Source organism: Vitis riparia, chromosome 3 (assembly GCF_004353265.1).
Source record: "Vitis riparia cultivar Riparia Gloire de Montpellier isolate 1030 chromosome 3, EGFV_Vit.rip_1.0, whole genome shotgun sequence".
NCBI classification, from domain to species: domain Eukaryota; kingdom Viridiplantae; phylum Streptophyta; class Magnoliopsida; order Vitales; family Vitaceae; genus Vitis; species Vitis riparia.
In genome coordinates, this window is record NC_048433.1 from 7365817 (window position 1) to 7384212 (window position 18396).

The window sequence follows — 18396 nt, forward strand, 5'->3', positions numbered from 1 at the left end:
ACTAAGCATTCTTCAAATGTACCTCCATATATGGTGATATCATCCATGAAAACCTCCATAATTCGCTCCACCATATCACTGAAGATACTAAGCATACATCTTTGGAATGTTGCAGGTGCATTGCATAAACCAAAAGGCATTCTTCTGTAGGCGTATGTTCCAAACGGACATGTGAAAGTGGTATTCTCCTGATCTTCAACATCAATTTCAATTTGGAAATACCCTAAGTACCTGTCCAAGAAACAATAGAAAGGATGGCCAGAGACTCTCTGCAGCACCTGATCAATAAACGGGAGTGGAAAATGATATTTCCTTGTAACAACATTCAATTTCCTATAATCAATACACACCCTCCAACCTGAAGTGAGGCATGTAGCAATTTCTTCTCCTTTTTCATTCTGAACCACAGTAATCCCTGACTTCTTTGGTACCACTTGAGTAGGACTCACCCAAGGACTATCAGATATGGGATAAATAATACCCGCTTGGAGTAGCTTCAGTACCTCAGTTCTCACCACTTCTTGTAAATGAGGATTCAATCTTCTTTGAGGTTGACAAATTGGTTTAACTTCTTCCTCCATATATATATGATGTGTACAAACCAAAGGACTGATTCCTTTCAAGTCAGATATTTGCCATCCTGTTGCTTTCTTGCACCTCTTAAGAACTTTAAGTAGAGAAATCTCCTGATGACCGGTAAGAGATGAAGATATAACAGCAGGACATTGGTTATTTTCTTCCAGGTATGTATATTTTAACTCCATGGGCAGAGGTTTCAAATTGAGCTTCAGGAATTCTTCTGTTACATTATCTTGTCCCTCCTCTTTATTGAATAAAGGTAGGATCTCTTCTTTCCTCCTCCAACCTTGGTAGAGTAGCAAGGACATCAGCGGTTCAGATAACCCTTCTTCAAGATCCTCAAGACTTTCATTCAACTCGTCTTGTATATTCTGATCACAATGCTCCTCCACTAGAGTGTCAATACTGCATACCTCTTCTGGACCTTCTTCTTCTTCCGGAGTAATTAGCTTCTTTGACATATGAAAGATATTAAGCTCAAGTGTCATGTTGCCAAAAGTGAGTTGCATAAGTCCATTCCTACAATTTATGATTGCATTTGAAGTAGCAAGAAATGACCTTCCAAGGATGATAGGAACATAATTAGCTTCCTTAACTAAAGGATCAGTATCAAGAACAAAAAAATCTACTGGATAGTAGAAATTATCAACTTGAACTAATACATCTTCAATTATCCCCCTTGGAATTTTCACTGACCTATCAACTAAAGACAGGGTGATTGATGTTGGCTTTAATTCACCAAGTCCCAATTGCTTATAAACAGAGTATGGTAGCAAATTAATACTTGCTCCCAAATCTAACAAAGCTTTTTCCACTACCTTTCCTCCAATCATGACTGAAATGGTAGGACATCCCGGATCTTTGTACTTCAAAGGAGATTTGCATTGTATGATGACACTCACTTGTTCAGTCAAGAAGGCTTTCTTATTCACATTCAACCCTCTTTTGATAGTACACGGTCCTTTAGGAACTTTGCATATGATGGAACTTACTTAATCATGTCCAACAATGGAATGTTGACCTTCACTTGCCTCAATACTTCAAGGATTTCTGATGCATTTTTTATCCCCTTTTTACCATGCAAAGCTTGAGGAAAAGGTGGAGATGTGCGTTTCTTCATCAATTCTTCCTTAATAAGCTCTTTCTCCGGATTTGCATTCACTGTTGAATCACGGTCCTTCTTCCCTTCACTGATATCTTTCTTCTTTCCTTTCATTTTCTCCCTCTTCTTTGTCTCTTCTTCTTCCTTCTCTTCAACATATAGTTTGGGTGTTGGTGACTCAACCTTTTTACCACTCCTTAGAGTGATCAAGGCTTTAACATCTCTCACCTGTGAAGCTTCTCCCTCATGAGTTTCCACTTCGTGGGTACCCTTGGGGTTTTGGTGAGGTTGAGAAGGAAATCTACCCTTCTCTTGCACTGTGTTCAAATTAGTGAGCCTTGAGATTGAGTATTGGAGATTATCTATCTTCTGAGATAAGTCATTTTGTATCCCATTCTTCCTTTTATTCAAAGTATTCTCTACACTGTCAATTCTTTGACTGAGTTGAGAATTGATGGATTTTTGTTCTCCAACAAAATCTCCCACAACCTTGCTGAGATTCACTATTGCTTGTTCAAGACTTGAAGCTTGTTGGGATGGTTGAGATGGTTGAGGTGGTTGAGGTGGTTGAGCCGACTGTTGGTACTGAGGTGCTCTTGGCTTCCATGAAAAATTTGGATGATTCCTCCAACTTGAGTTGTAAGTATTGCCATACGAAGCATTGCTATTGGGCTTGAATTGTCCAATGACATTTGCTTGTTCTCCAAACATTTCTCTAGCTACTGGAATTGTAGGGCACTCCTCCACCAAGTGTTCATAAGATTGACAAATCGAACATGGCTTTACTTGCACTGGTGTTTCAGCAATAGCTTGCACTTCATGCATCTTTTTCAGTTCTAGCTCCTCCACTCTTCTTGTCATAGCTGCAAATTTTGCTTTCATATCAACATCTTCATTCAAGGTGTACATCTCAGCCTTAGCATGAAGAGCATTTGGTTGAGACTTCATCTTTCCCACTTCTCCTCTGTGCAGTTCATCCCATCCCCTTGAGACTTCAGTTACATAACTCAAGAAATCCATAGCTTCCTCAGGATTCTTACTCATGAAATCCCCTCCACACATTGTTTCGAGGAGTTGCTTCATTGAGGAAGACATCCCATCATAGAAATAACTCACCAACAACCATGTATCAAAGCCATGGTGAGGGCAAGCATTAATGACTTCCATATATCTTTCCCAACACTCATAGAATTTCTCATTCTCTTTAGCTGAGAAGTTAGAAATTTGCCTTTTCAAACTATTTGTTCTGTGAGTAGGAAAAAACTTCTTGAGGAATTCAGCTTGTAAATTAGTCTGAGTGTGGATACTCCTTGGCCTTAAAGAATTAAGCCAAATCTTGGCCTTATCCTTTAAAGTAAAAGGAAATAATTTAAGCCTCATCAGGTCGATAGAAGCTCCTCCCTCTCGGAATGTATTACAAACATCTTCAAATTCCTTGATATGGGCATAAGGATTCTCACTTTCCATTCCATGGAAAGTTGGCAGAAGTGGCACAATATTGGGTCTGATCACTAGCTGCTCTATAGGGGGCACTATACATGATGGTGCACTCATACGAGGTGGATGCATACGGTCCCTCATTGATCTGAATTCATTGGGATTGTCCTGATGATCATGATGACTATGCTGATCCACGGGTGTAGTTTCCATGATGTTCAAGATTACTTCCAACTCCTTGTTATGAGGTGTTTCAAGTTTAACAAGCCTTCCTCCACAATCTTGTATCCACTTTGGCATACACAACTAGTATCAACTGTAACAAAGAAAAAAAAAACAAAAACAGAGGAAAACAAAAACAAAACTACCAAAAAGAGTTCGATTAACTAAAACTAAATTAAAAGCTATGCTAAAATATAAACGAGTAAAAGAAACAACTAAAAGAGTTAGAAAAATGAAGGAAAATTCACCAAACTTGTGATGAAAACCACAAGTACCCTGAAATAATATCACTATGAAGTTGGCACCTTCCCCGGCAATGGCACCATTTGATTCGCTCAGCTGATTCATGTCCAGCTGGTGTTCTCTGATTAAGGAAGTGATCAACAAAATTTATAACCTATATCATCATGCATTAGGATAGCTTTAGCTAATATAGCATAGTGGCTCTAGGATCGTTCACTGAGAAGGGTTTTCAACTCACAACCGATACCAATTCAGAGTTAAATTGGTGCTTTTTCATTTCAAGGTTAGCTTAAGAAATAAAACACAAACTTTGGTTAAATGAGGTTTTGTTTAAAGCTAACTAAAAAGAAAGTAATGGAAATTACTTATGAAGAAAAACATTCCTTGGAGGTTTAGGTTCACAGAGGAGGTTCCTTATACAAAAACAGAGCTCCGGTCATTTGGTTCGTTTTCTTGCATTAGAGAATTAACATATAGTCAATTCTCTAACTGGTGTTGTACAGATGTATCCTTTAAATGGATTCCAGCTCTAATTCCCTCTCATTGATGCAACTTGCAATGACTCGTGCCTCTCACCTAACATTTGCCATTCAAGGTGATCTTTAACTTTGGATTTCCCTTCTCAAGCTCGCAAGAGATAACTAATGGATGTCTCCTTGGAGTCCAAAAGCTTACCAAGTGTTGGCAATTCTAGAAAATGCTACCTTCAAGTCACTTCCCAAAAGCTCGCAAGAGGTAAACTAGTGCATCTCCATGGACGGAGATCACTTGCTTTACCAAGTGTTGGCTCAAGTGAATTGAAAGTGTTTTAAGTTAACTAAAAACATACAAATCATTAAAGGATCACACTTTCTCTTCATTAATGATTGAAACCACAAAGCTACTAATCTTGCACTTGGGACCTTTCCCGGCAACCTTAACTCCAAGGAACTAAAAGTCTAGCCACTCATTCTCTGAGGAAACTTCCTCGAAGCTTGTTTTGCTAGTAAGAAAACTATCGAGAAAACAATTATATGAAGGAAAAACAGAGCAAGTGCTCTGTAAAATATATTTCTTTCTTCCGCCGATTACATAATAATCCTTGTAAAGAAAATTACAAACTATATATATGAGGTTATTCACCCTTTGTTCTTACTTAAAGACTAAGGAATCCTATGATAGGTGGGTTACAAGGAGACTTTGGGGATTTACACAACAAATATCTAGAGCAAAATATCTCAAGATGTCGGTCGGAAATATCAGGAAGCTTCAGGAGAACACCATGACACTGTATACTGAGAGAAAAACTCTCCGGGTAAGCGCTATCAGAGGATCCGGATATGTCTGATCGGAGAAGTTGAAACGTCCTCCTCTCCCATCCGGATGTGAGATATCCCGTGCCGCAAGGCTATCCGGATCAACTCCATCCGGATTCCCCTGGGTGGAAGGAGCTATGTCGCAAGGGGGACCGTCTGCGTGCAAGGTGTAGGGACCCCTCTCCCGAATGACACGGAGCGCGCAAGGCTATCCGGATCAACTTCATCCAGATTCCCCAAGAGGACATGTGGTGCGCTCCCTTATCCGAACTCCCTCAGGGAGAAGCACACGACACTCATGAACATCACACCCGGACGATAGCATATCTTATCCGGATATGTTGTCCGGATCATTGACTAAAGTGAGCAAGCCTTGCTACGTCATTCGAACAGCCTGCCACAGACCATGTTCCGCCGCCATCCTGTCCGGACGCCCTGTCCGGACATCTTTTGCTCCTTGCATTCCGGATTTGCTTATGTCAAAGGACTTCAAAGCTTCGATTCTTCATGTTTCTGAGCTTTCCATTGCTTTGCCATGGATTCCAAAGAACTCTCCTCAATCATGTATTGCTTTGGTGATAAAAAAGCTATCAAAACACCAAAACTTAACACAATTTGATTAGAATTGATTGCAAGGGTCCTTAATATGTTAATTGGGTTAAAATGTGATAACTACTACTCAAAAGTGTTTAAAAGAGTTTATTACAAGCTATCAAATAACACTTTTTGAGTAGTAATCAAAGGGAGAGGTAGTTTAAAGGGTACAGTGAAGAGACCAACGGTTGTGGTTGTTTTGTTGCAGGTGTGTGGGTGTTTTAATGCTGGGTAAAGTTTTGTTTGGTTGTGGCTAAGTAACCATATCCATTGTATCATATCAGTTGGTTCATTTGATACAACATTCCAATCAAAGTTTTGTACCTTCATCATGGGCTATTGTCCCCTAGGTTCCCATGGTTCAGAACGAAGATTTAAGGTAGTGATAATGGCATGATAGTCACTGCCAATATTGTGATAAATTATTGCATTAAATTCTGCTGGGGCAAGAGGATGACCTGCCGCATTTAGCTCATCAGCTAGAGCTTTAGCACGTTGCAAATATGCTGAGACAGAGAGATCGTTTTTCTTCAATTCTTGGAGTTCAATGTGCAATTGCAGCTGTTGTTTTTGAGAAACTGAACCAAAGGCTTGAGAGAGAGCCTGCCATACTTCATAAGATGAAGATAACCCAATAACATAAGGAAATATCTCTTCTGAAAGAGAAGAAAGGATCCAGGAATGAAGCATCTGATCCTTTTTATACCATGTTTCATATTCTGGATTTGGAATCTCAGCAGGAGGAGTAGAAAAATCTTTAATTGTTTTCAATGGAGCAACAGTTGAACCATCAACAAACCCAGTCAGATTTTGGTAATTAAGAAGAGGATTAAATTGAGTTTTCCAAGCAAGATAATTTCTTGGAGTAAGCTGACAGAGAAGGTATGATGAGCAGAAGAAGAGATTGAATTTGAAGGGATCATTTGAGAAGAAGTCATGATTGATCAGAAAATTAGAATGAGGGCTCTGATACCACGTAAAGATAATATGAGAATGAATGTTTGTATTATATTGCTATGTTGATAGTGAATACAAGAGCAACTTTATATAGCTGAATTATAGAGTTTGAAATAGCATAAAATCAGCTAACTACTTACATGATTAAAGGATGATACAAATAAAACAAACTATATCTGATTGTTGCTCTAACAAATTCCAACAGTCCACTTCGTTAAATGGAACAGTCCCCATTATTAATTAGGGTTGCATGCACAACAAATTAGCTTTTCACTTTTGTTGTCATTTTTTAGGTTATTGTTTAGTGTCAGAAAATTTGAGGGGAAAAAAAACCAAAGACAGGAAAAATTTTGCATGCACAATAATTCTTCCACACCTTTTTTTCGTAGTATATATTTTTTTTCTTTTACCATTTTTTCATGTTCTCAATATACAAAAATAATTTCTTTTAGCATTTTTTTTCACAAGTATTTTCGGCAAGCCAAACACAACACCTCTTTCCCGTCTTAGCTTACTCAACCCATCTTTCATATTGTATTCTCTGTTGCGACTCACTTCTTACTTAATGCATGCTGAAGGGAGTTATGTCTTCAACTAGCAGTTAAATTTGGTTTAGTACTTATCGGGGATGTGATTAAACGCAAACATGGTTAAGTAATCATTCTCATTGATTTTCTTGATTCCGATATTCTCTTGCGAATGTAACAATACTGGATGAGCAAATGCTTTGAAGCAGGAGTTAAGAAAACCATATTCTTAGCAAACCAACCATTTGTGGCCACAAGCTTCAAATTCACCAGATTCAAAATTTTCATTCTTTGTATTGAAAAGTATGCATGGTGAATAGCTATGTGTAGAATGGGGGGTTCAGGATCGGGTATAGATCGATATAAGGACTCATGTTTTTATCATTTGTAATATAGTATAATAAACTCTCTTATTCGTAACTGTAGACATGGTTGATAGAACCACATTACGCTCTTCAGAAACACTAGTACACCTCATTGCTGAGTGGGGAATTGAAAGATACATACTGTGTCCTAGAGCTGAACTGAATTGTCCCTGCTCAGAATCAAAGATTTACTTTAACAGATTGAAACTAGCAAACTAGAAGTGAAATATAATTTCAACTTAAACCAAACAAGCCAAACCATGACATGAGTTAAAGCAGGGGAATATCTCTTCGCTTCTCTATAACTTACTGTAATACATACCTTGGTATAAACACAATGTAATTTAGAATAAGGACATCATACTTTTGCAATTTTAGATCTTTGAATCCATCATTAGATATTCTTCGAATGCATCATGAGCAAAATCTTGGCTTCGACTATCAAACTATCATTTAATAGGAAATCTTTGGATTTGTCATTGAGATCACTCAGAGAGACCATATCAGCAAAACCCCATTCTTTGTTTGAGTCACAGAACCAAACCTTAGCTGCAAATAGACAGACAAATAAAAAGAAGGAAAAGGATTAATATTTGTTTGACAAAAGAAATATCTAAACATAATACATGGAAAACAATAGCATTTGTTTAAGAAAATAAAATATGTAATGTACCATTTGATTTAACATGCGATGGTTCAACATTTTCATCATTGCATTGATCCTTTATCAACAACTCGAATTCCGTATACAATTTCCTTTGATGATGAAGTGTTTCACAATCAGCCAGCTCTAGAAAGAGGCACAGGCTTTTGTTCTTTGCTTTACCATTACCTTTTGGGTAGAGACTCAACTTCCTGAATCATTTAGGTAGAGCAAGAAATAAACAAACAAACAACTCACATTTAGAATTTAATCCACTTCACTGCAATCAGGAGAGAAGATAAATGAGGGAAATGCATTAACACATGCCATTTGATTTCTTTAATAGTGAATGTTTCAGAGTATAGGACTTCCTCATTCAGTGTGGAGAAATTCTCAATCACCCAAGTGAAAGTACCATCATCGGGATCCTTTATCATTGAAAGACACTCCCCTTTGCCACTGTATTTAATAACAAAAACCTCTGCTCCGAAAATGCAAGAATCATCCATCAAGTATCCATTACAAGGATCCTTGAGAACATCCAGTGAAAGAAACTGAGCAAACCCACATCGAGACTTCATCACATTGAAGTCCCTTACCTTCCCATCAGCATCTAAGTAGATGAGTGCATTCTATTAGTGTATGCTATCTTGACCATAGAACCGTAAAAGAGGTGTATTAGACAAGAAAAAGACTACCTTGGACAGTTAAGTACTTCTCATGTATATGATTAAACACAAACAATTTGAAGTTGACAGTAACCTCCCACCCAACAGGAAGCTTTTGAGCATCTGATATTTCTAAATAGAGGGAGATGTGATCTTTCCCACCACTTTTTTTATTCCCATTTGGGTAGAGGCACAATCTCCTGCAAATATAAAGTACTTCAATTACGACCAAAAGCAGAAAAAAAAGAAGGTAAATTAGGATTCAAAATAAACCCACCATCTGTAGCCACCCACTTTAAATGAACCTGATTCATATTTTTCAATATCTGTGTTCAGAAGCACTGACACAGATTCTACCCTGAATAAGTAATGGGCTGGTTTGATAGATCTTAATGTTCTTGATATTGCTGCAAATTAAATATTTAAAAGCATGAAAGCATAGTATTAGTATGTACTTGTGGATAGTAAAGTAATGGCTGACCAAAAGTGATCTTCAAGTGTAATAATAAGGCTTGAATATCATCAAGCTTGAAGGCAAACAAGTCAAAAAGAAGGAAGATAGAGCATACAAGTGGTACTGTTAAAGATAGAGGTAGGATGCAAGGTCTTCTCTGCCACGACTAGTTCAACAGTGGAGATTAAGTTTGAGAACTTGTCCGTATAAACGTATCAAGATGTTGAGAGGAGGAAGGAGAGCTACACTGACCTGGTGGTTTTTCATCCGCCATGGCTGGAAACCTCTGATCCCCAAAAGATTGTATGAAATGAGTTGGTAAAGTAGACTTAGATGGGAAGAAAACTGCAGAAGGGGTTGACTAAAGGAGACTAAAGGTTTTATTCTTGTGTGTTTGGCTGCAGGATTGTGGGTGGACCCTCAATGACTTAAATCGTGATGATTCATTTTATTATTTCAATAAAAAAAAAAAGTAATAATTTTTTATTTTGTAGTCCCACTGAGTCTTTTAACTTCTTTTGTTAATAGCTAGAGAAAGTGAAAAAAATAGGAAACATCATCTACCAATGTTATGGAGCTTGACCACATAAACAATTTTTTTTTGTCTCTCTTAAATTTTTATTTTTTATTCTTACAATCTCAATTTCTCATATTTCCTTATTGGCATAAGTATTTTTATTTTTTAAAATTTAAATGAAATTTTATTTCCCTCTTACTTTTTCCACATTTCTAATTTTTCTTTGAAACATGCTCATTAAAATTAAGTTCCATATGTTTGTTTTTGTACTTTTTACCTTTTAATATAATATATATTTTTTTCCCCGAACTTACAGTAGTTTTTTACTTAAATGATTACTTATGGTCGTTATTTCCTTAAAGAATATCTTTATTCTTTTTCAAAACTTCAAAGGATTATCCTTATTATATTTTAACTTTTTTTAAAAAAATAGAAAAAATTAGCTTATCATGAATGGATAATAATATGTCCATGGATAAAGCAAAAGAAATGTTATTTGATTTCATAAAGTCTATTTTAAGTTATTTAGAGATTGTTTGGCCTTATGATTAAAAGGTGAATCGTTGTTCTTTGTATTAAGAAAATGCAATAATTTCTTGGGAGCGAAGCTGGCTCAGTTCTGGTTTGGCCAAAAGCAACTTTGGATTCCAATGCTAGAATGAATTATTGGAGAAGGTGGTAGACCCACAAAGTAAAAGAAGGAAAAAGGAGTAGAAAAAGTGGCATACATGCACATGGCCTGCCACCAGAAGGGTTCAAAAAAATTATTTATACAAACTTATATTTATTTTCTCAATAAAATTAGTTTCATTTTTATAAAAATTAAAATTTTTATAATTAAATATATTAAATTATTTATTTATTTTATCATATGAACAATTATTTTTCCAAGGATTGTGTATATAATTTCTCATTTTGAAATTTAATTAAAAGAATAAAAAAGAAAAACTTTGATAGCCCAGCCCCTTCTTTAAGGTATTTGAGAAAATGCAATGACTTTGAACCGAAATGATGGAGGCCCTACTTGCCGATATTGTTGACAATACCACTGCGCTACACAGAAAACAAAGGATAAAAGAAAGAAAAAGTTAAAAGGGGGAGTCAAAAAGCCATGAAACCAGTACATGGGCTGCCACTAGAAGGGTTAAAAAATTATTGAAATAAATTTATGATTTACGTAACTTTAGCATTTGTTTTCCCTTAGTAATTCCTGAAAATTCGTAAGCATTAATATCGTGTATAGTTTTTAAAAAAATTAAGGATATCTACTCTAGGAGAATTTATATTGTTTGTGGTTTAATTATTTATTCATATTTCAAAAAATTAAGAACCCTCATTTTGGGTCGGGTAAGAAGGCTTTTATATATATATATATATATATTATATTTTTATTTAAGGCCAGCTGGGGCTGTTAAGAGCTATGGAGAAGATGTTCTTCGGGGTTCAGATGAGAACACGTGGCAAAAAGAGGATATTCTGGTGGTTTGTTGAGGGCAGCTGATATTCTCTGCAGGTGAGGACATGTTTCGAAGGGGGATTGCTTAATAAGAAGTATTTGGATTTGTCATTGAGATCACTCAGAGATACCATATTATGAAAACCCCAATTTTCGATTGTGTCACAGAACCAAACCTTAGCTGCAAATAGACAGACAAATAAAAAGACGGTTAAGCGCTCTTAGTTAACAAATCAATCTTCAGAAGAAGAAAGGATTAATATTTGTTTGACAAAAGAAATCTAAACATAATACATGGAAAAGTAAAATATGCAATGTACCATTTGATTTAACATGCGATGGCTTAATATTTTCATCAGTGCATTGATCCTTTATCAACAACTCGAATGCAGTATACAATTTCCTTTGATGAAGTGTTTCACGATTAGTCAGCTCTAGAAAGAGGGACAGGCTTTTGTTCTTTGCCTTACCATTACCTTCTGGGTAGAGAGTCAACTTCCTGAATCATTTAGGTAGAGCAAGAAATAAACAAACAGTTCACATTTAGACTTTAATCCACTTCACTGCAATCAAGAAAGACGAGAAATGAAGGAAATGCATTGACACAACACCTCTTTCTCGTCTTAGCTTACTCAGCCCATTTTTCATATTGTATTCTCTGTTGTGACTCACTTCTTACTTAATGCATGCCGAAGGGAGTTATGTCTTCAGCTAGCAGTTAAGTTTGGTAATATTTTTTAGATTTGTTTATTTCATTTGCTTGCATTCAACCAACTGTTGATGCAAGATTACTTAAAAGTTAAAGAGTTCGACTTGAGTGGGTAACATTAAACGTGGTTAAGTACTTATCGGGGATGTGATTAAACACAAACATGGTTAAGTAATCATTCTCATTGATTTTCTTAATTCCGTTATTCTCCTGCGAATGTAATGATACTGGATGAGCAAATGCTTTGAAGCAGGAGTTAAGAAAACCATATTCTTAGCAAACCCACCATTTGTGGCCACAAGCTTCAAATTCACCTAATTCAAAATTTTAATTCTTTGCATTGAGAAGTATGCATGGTGAATAGCCATGTGTAGAATGGGGGATTCAGGGGGGTATGGATATAAGGACTCATGTTTTCATCACCTGTAATATTGTATAATAAACTATCTTATTTATAAATGTACACATGATTGATAAAACCTAGTTATGCTCTAATGTGTAAATTAATAGAGCTTTTGATTCTATATCCTCAATAAAAACATAGCTTTTTCAGATATGGTGAGCATTTACAATGATTTTAGTTGATATTTATAAACTATTCAGAAACTCTAATACATGTCATTGCTAAAATGATTCAAAGTTTTTCTTTCCAAAGTGAATGAATGATCATTATTGAAGTAGCGCTTAGTCACTGGGATTTTTCCTTTCATAATAAATCTAATTCATTGAAGATTTTTTCCATATAAAAATTAAGAGTAATTAAGTGTGAAATTGACAGATACATATTTAGGGATGAGAATAGGATGGGTTTAGGCGGGTCACCCTCGTCCCAACTCTGCCCTGTTTATTTAAAATAATTCTCATCCCTATCCATTTAAAAATTTAAATAGATGGGGTGGGTATAGGAAATTCCCGTACCCATCTCGCTATGCCATGTTTAATGTTTTTTTGAAAAAAAAAAATTAAATTTAAATTACATTAAAATAAATATATTTTATAAATAATTTAAATATTATAATTTTTATAATTTATTTTATTGAAAATATTTATTATTATTAATATTATAGGAAAATATAAATTAAATTAAATTAATTTTATATATAATCAAGATGGGGCGGGGTGAGACGAGACAAGATAATGCTTGAATCCGTGTTAAGTTTTAAAAAAAATCTCAAACCCACCCCTAATCCGTTTATTTAAACTTCAAATTCATCTCATTCATTAGGGACAGGTACTCGAAACCCCCCAACCCTTCCCCCATTGCCATCCTTATACATAGTGTGTCCTAGAGCCAAATTGAATTGTCCCTTGCTCAGAATCAAAGATTTACTTTAACAGATTGAAACTGGCAAAATAGAAGTGAAATATAATTTCAACTTAAACCAAACAAGGCAAACCATGCCATGAGTTAAAGCAGGGTAATATCTCTCCACTTCTCTATAATGCAATAGATACCTTGGTATAAACGTAATGTATTTTAGAATAAGGACATCATACTTTTGCAATTTGAGATCTTTGAATGCATCATGAGATATTCTTCGAATGCATCATGAGCGAAATCTTGGCTTCGACTATCAAACTATCATTTAATAAGAAGTCTTTGGATTTGTCATTGAGATCACTCAGAGATACCATATTAGGAAAACCCCAATTTTCGATTGTGTCACAGAACCAAACCTTAGCTGCAAATAGACAGACAAATAAAAAGACGGTTAAGCGCTCTTAGTTAACAAATCAATCTTCAGAAGAAGAAAGGATTAATATTTGTTTGACAAAAGAAATCTAAACATAATACATGGAAAAGTAAAATATGCAATGTACCATTTGATTTATCATGCGATGGCTTAATATTTTCATCAGTGCATTGATCCTTTATCAACAACTCGAATGCAGTATACAATTTCCTTTGATGAAGTGTTTCACGATTAGTCAGCTCTAGAAAGAGGGACAGGCTTTTGTTCTTTGCCTTATTATTTCCTTTGGGGTAGAGAACCAACTTCCTGCTTCATTTACATGAGCAAGAAATAAACAAACAGTTCACATTTAGACTTTAATCCACTTCTCTGGAATCAAGAAAGAAGAGAAATAAAGGAAATGCATTAACACATGCCATTTGAAATCTTTTACGGTGAATATTTCAGAGTATAGGACTTCCTGATTCAGTGCGGAGAAATTCTCAATCTTCCAAGTGAAAGTACCATCGACAGGATCCTTTATCATGGAAAGACTCTCCCCTTTGCCACTATATTTAATAACAAAAACCTCTGCTCCAAAAATGCAAGAATCATCCATCAAGTATCCATTACAAGGGTCCTTGAGAACATCCAGTGAAAGAAACTGAGCAAACCCACATCGAGTCTTCATCGCATTGAAGCGCCTTACCTTCCCATCAGCATCTAAGTAGATTGAGTTCATAATATTAGTACATGCTGTCTTCATCATAAAACTGTAAAAGAGGTGTATTAGCTAAGAAAAAGACTACCTTGGACAGTTAAGTACTTTTCATGTATACGATTAAACACAAACAATTTGAAGTTGACAGTAACCTCCCACCCAAGAGGAAGATTTTGAGCGTCTGATATTTCTAAATAGAGGGAGATGTGACCTTCCCCGTCACTTTTTTTATTCCCATTTGGGTAGATACACAAGCTCCTGCAAATATAGAAGTACTCCAATTACGAGCAAAAGCAGGAAAAAAAAAAGGGTAAAAAAGAGGATTCAAAATAAACCCACCATTTGTAGCCACCCACTTCAAATGAACCTGATTCATATTTTTCAATATCTGTGTTCAGAAGCACTGACAGAGATTCGACCTTGAATAAGTAATGGGCTGGCTGGATAGATCTTAATGTTCTTGATATTGCTTCAATATTTAATTTCAAAACATGAGAACATGGTATTAGTATGCACTTATGGATAGTAAAGTAATGGCTGATGAAAAGTGATCTTAAAGTGTAATAATAAGGCTTGAATATCATCAAGCTTGAAGGCTATCAAGTCAAAAGAAGGAAGAGAGAGCATACAAGTGGTCTTACAGAGAGAGGTAGGATGCAAGGTCTTCTCTGCCACAACTAGTTCAACAGTGGAGATTAAGTTTGAGAACTTGTTCATATGTATGTATCAAGATGTTGAGAGGAGGAAGGAGAGCTACACTGACCTGGTGGTTTTTCATCCGCCATGGCTGGAAACCTCCGATCCCCAAAAGATCGTATGAAATGAGGATTTGGTAAAGAAGACTTAGAAGAGAAGCAAACTTGCAAAAGGGGTTTACTAAAGGAGACTAAAGGTTTGGTTCTTGTGTGTTTGGCTGCAGGATTGTGGGTGTCCCCTTTATTGCTTAAATCATGATAATTCATTTTATTATTTCAATAAACAAAAAATTAATTTTTTATTTGATTTGATTTTATTTTATTAATAATCCCACCGAGTATTTTAACCACCCAAATCATCACCTTTAATTGTTAATCTTTTTTTTTTTATTTTTTTTTTATGATGATGAAATATTTGTACTTAGGGATATATTAGTACTTCGATTTTATAAATATATGACGAATATTTTTGTCAAAATTTTCGTAATATAAAAACTAATTAAAATTATAAAAATATTAAAAAAATCTAAAAAAATTATGTAAGAAGTAAAAATAGATATTTTAAAGTTATTTTTTTAAAATTGATATATATATATATATATATATAATTTATCATAATAATATCCTCTGTGTATAAAAAAATATAAATTTTATAAATGCACACTTATTAAGTGGCATTATATTTATTTTACAATAATATTATGACAACATGTTTAATTTTAAAATATATTTAATATTAAAATTATGATTCATTTTAATTTAAATGCATTCAATAATATCAAATAAATAATAATATATGTATAATTTTTTTAATATTCTTATTTTTATATTTAATAAATATATAGATTATATAAAAAACACATATTAAGAAAATTATTTTAAATCAAATGTAAGAATAAAATAAATTTATTTAATAATCCAAAAAAATGGTGAAATATCAATAAAATATTCGAAAATATCGGCTAAAACACGAAAAAAATTGAAATATAGGTCAAATATAAAAAAAATATCAATTGATGAATATATCTTTCTGAATTTTGTATTGGGGTCTATAAATATTAGATATATCAAAGATATATCGATCATATATCCGAATATTGTAAACTTGGTTTTTACTTTTGTCTTTAATTATTATATCTCCATATATCAATGTTATGGAGCTTGCACACATAAACATTTTTAATTTTTTTTTTCCCCATTTTGGTCTCTCTCTCTCTTAAATTTTTATTTTTTATTCTTTCAATCTCAATTATATCTTTTCTTATTCGCATAAATATTTTTTTTTCTTTTTTTAAGATTTTAATGAAATTTCATTTCTTTATTACTTTGTCCACATTTCCAAATTTTCCTCTTTTTTTTTTTTTTTTGTTTTTGCTTTTTTTTTTTTGAAACATGCTCGTTAAAACTAAGTTCCATATGCTTATTTTCGTACTTTTTCCCTCTTAATATATTATTATTATTTTCAAGTCATGAACTTACAATGATTTTTTTACTTAAATGATTAGTTATGGTTGTTATTTCCTTAAAAAATATTTTTATTCTTTTTAAAACTTTATAGGATTATGCTTATTACACTTTAACTTTTTTTTTTTTTAATTTTTTTTAGCATATCATCAAAGGATAATAATATATTCACAGATAAAGTAAAAGAAATCTTATTTGATTTCATAAACTCTATTTTGAATAATTTAATTTGTTTGGCCTTATGATTAAAAAACATATGTTTATTCTTTACTTTTGTTTTTTAAAACAAAGTGAAATAAAGAACATCTTTAAGAGAACAAATATAAGTTATTTTCACTAATTTTAAAAAAAAAAAAAACATAAAGAAAATTCAAAACATCATAAAAATAAATAAAATTAAACATAATGTCATTTTCGTTTCTCTTAACCATTCAATATCAATATCGCAAATCTTCAAATATGATCTTCTTATAAATTATACATATTTTTCAAAATTTCTTTAACTTCTCTAAATTTTTTATTAAGAAAATAAATTCTAAATTAAACTATACTTGATACATAAAATTTACTAATTTTTTAAAATAATTTAAAACTCAAAAACATATTTAATTAGTACCACAAAGTTATGAAATGTAATAATATTAGAAAGTCCTAAACTAAAATTTATTTTAAATGACTTGATTAGTTTCTTCTTTACATATATCATACTTCGACAAATTTTTTACTAGGCAAATAAACTTCAAATCAAGTAAAACTTAATGTGTTAGATTAACCAACCTACTAATTTTTAAAATTAACTTAAAACTTATATAATAATCTAATTAATACTAGAAATTTATGGACAAAAATTGGTATAAAATTTCTCGTCAAATAAAATTATATATTTTTTTCCATTAGGCAAGAAAACTCCAAAAATCAAATAAGCTTAATGCATATGATTTATTAACAAGTCTAGTAATTTTTAAAAATAATTTAAAACCCAACTAGTGAATCCATTAATGCCAAAAATTTATGGCCAAAAATTTATGAGTCACAACTTTATTGTTTCTCTTATATACACAACTATATTTTTTTGAATTTTATTACTAGGTAAATAGATTCTAAATTAAATGTGGCATAGTTAATAATTTAAATTATTTAATTAATATTTTAATTTTTTAAGAATAATTTGGAATTCAGATAATCAATCCATTTAATTGATATTAAATCAAAGTATTCTAAAATATTGTGTTCATAATTGAGTATTAAATGTGTCCATATAATGAAAAACTTATCTCATTTACCTATTAAAAAACTTAAACTTTATTTGTTATTCATTTTAAATAAAATAGTATCAACAATTATTATTATAATTCATTTTCAACCAAAAAAAAAAAACATTTATGCTTTTACGAAGATGTTATATCCATATTTTTCTAATATATACTAGAATAATATATTTTTATAAAAAATAATATTATGATTTTATTATAATATTATTGTTCATGCTTTCCTAAAAACTATATTTTTTTTTAATTTATGTGTAATTATAAAATTATTTTCATTAAGACTTGAAGTAAATTTAATTAATATTATATAAATTAAATTTACAATGTTTTTACAAAATCAAAATAGAAAATTATTATTAAAAACAACTTATCTAAACAAATTTTTTTGTTTTTTATTTTTAAAATAACTTGTGAAACAACTTTATTTTTATAAAATACTAAAAAACTATCTTTTGTTCAGTAACTTAAAATCAATTCTTTAAATACTTCTATAGTATCACGATATAATTTTTATTTATCTAAAAGTATTATAATTTATCACTTTTTTGTGTTTTAAATTAAAACATCACTTAATTTAATTATTTATAGCATGAATTTATGTAGAAAAAGTTAGTAAATAAAACAAAAATTAAAACTCATAGGCAAAATCTATATGAAAAATATTTTACTATAAATCAAAATTATGCATAATGAAAAGCTATGTAATTATTATTATTTATAACCAAAAGTTATGAAAAATTAAAAATTATATACAAAATATCGGATTATTAACTATAATTAGAAGCTATGTAATTATTATTATTCATA

General features: G+C 32.5%; 1 protein-coding gene across 1 annotated transcript in view; it reads right to left on the bottom strand.

The window, feature by feature from the left end:
* LOC117911658 overlaps positions 1-15009 on the bottom strand; it is a 36380-nt gene extending 21371 nt beyond the window's left edge. Inside the window, exons 1-13 of the mRNA XM_034826063.1 lie at positions 14926-15009; positions 14792-14839; positions 14502-14631; positions 14251-14420; positions 13879-14164; positions 13590-13771; positions 13296-13450; positions 9339-9447; positions 9202-9252; positions 8910-9039; positions 8663-8832; positions 8292-8577; positions 7995-8176 (exon numbers count right to left, since the gene is read on the bottom strand). Coding sequence (XP_034681954.1) covers positions 7995-8176; positions 8292-8577; positions 8663-8832; positions 8910-9039; positions 9202-9252; positions 9339-9447; positions 13296-13450; positions 13590-13771; positions 13879-14164; positions 14251-14420; positions 14502-14631; positions 14792-14839; positions 14926-14947 — 1921 coding nt within the window. The 5' untranslated portion in view covers positions 14948-15009. The remainder of the gene's footprint in view (positions 1-7994; positions 8177-8291; positions 8578-8662; positions 8833-8909; positions 9040-9201; positions 9253-9338; positions 9448-13295; positions 13451-13589; positions 13772-13878; positions 14165-14250; positions 14421-14501; positions 14632-14791; positions 14840-14925) is intronic.
* Between the last annotated feature and the right edge of the window lie 3387 nt (positions 15010-18396).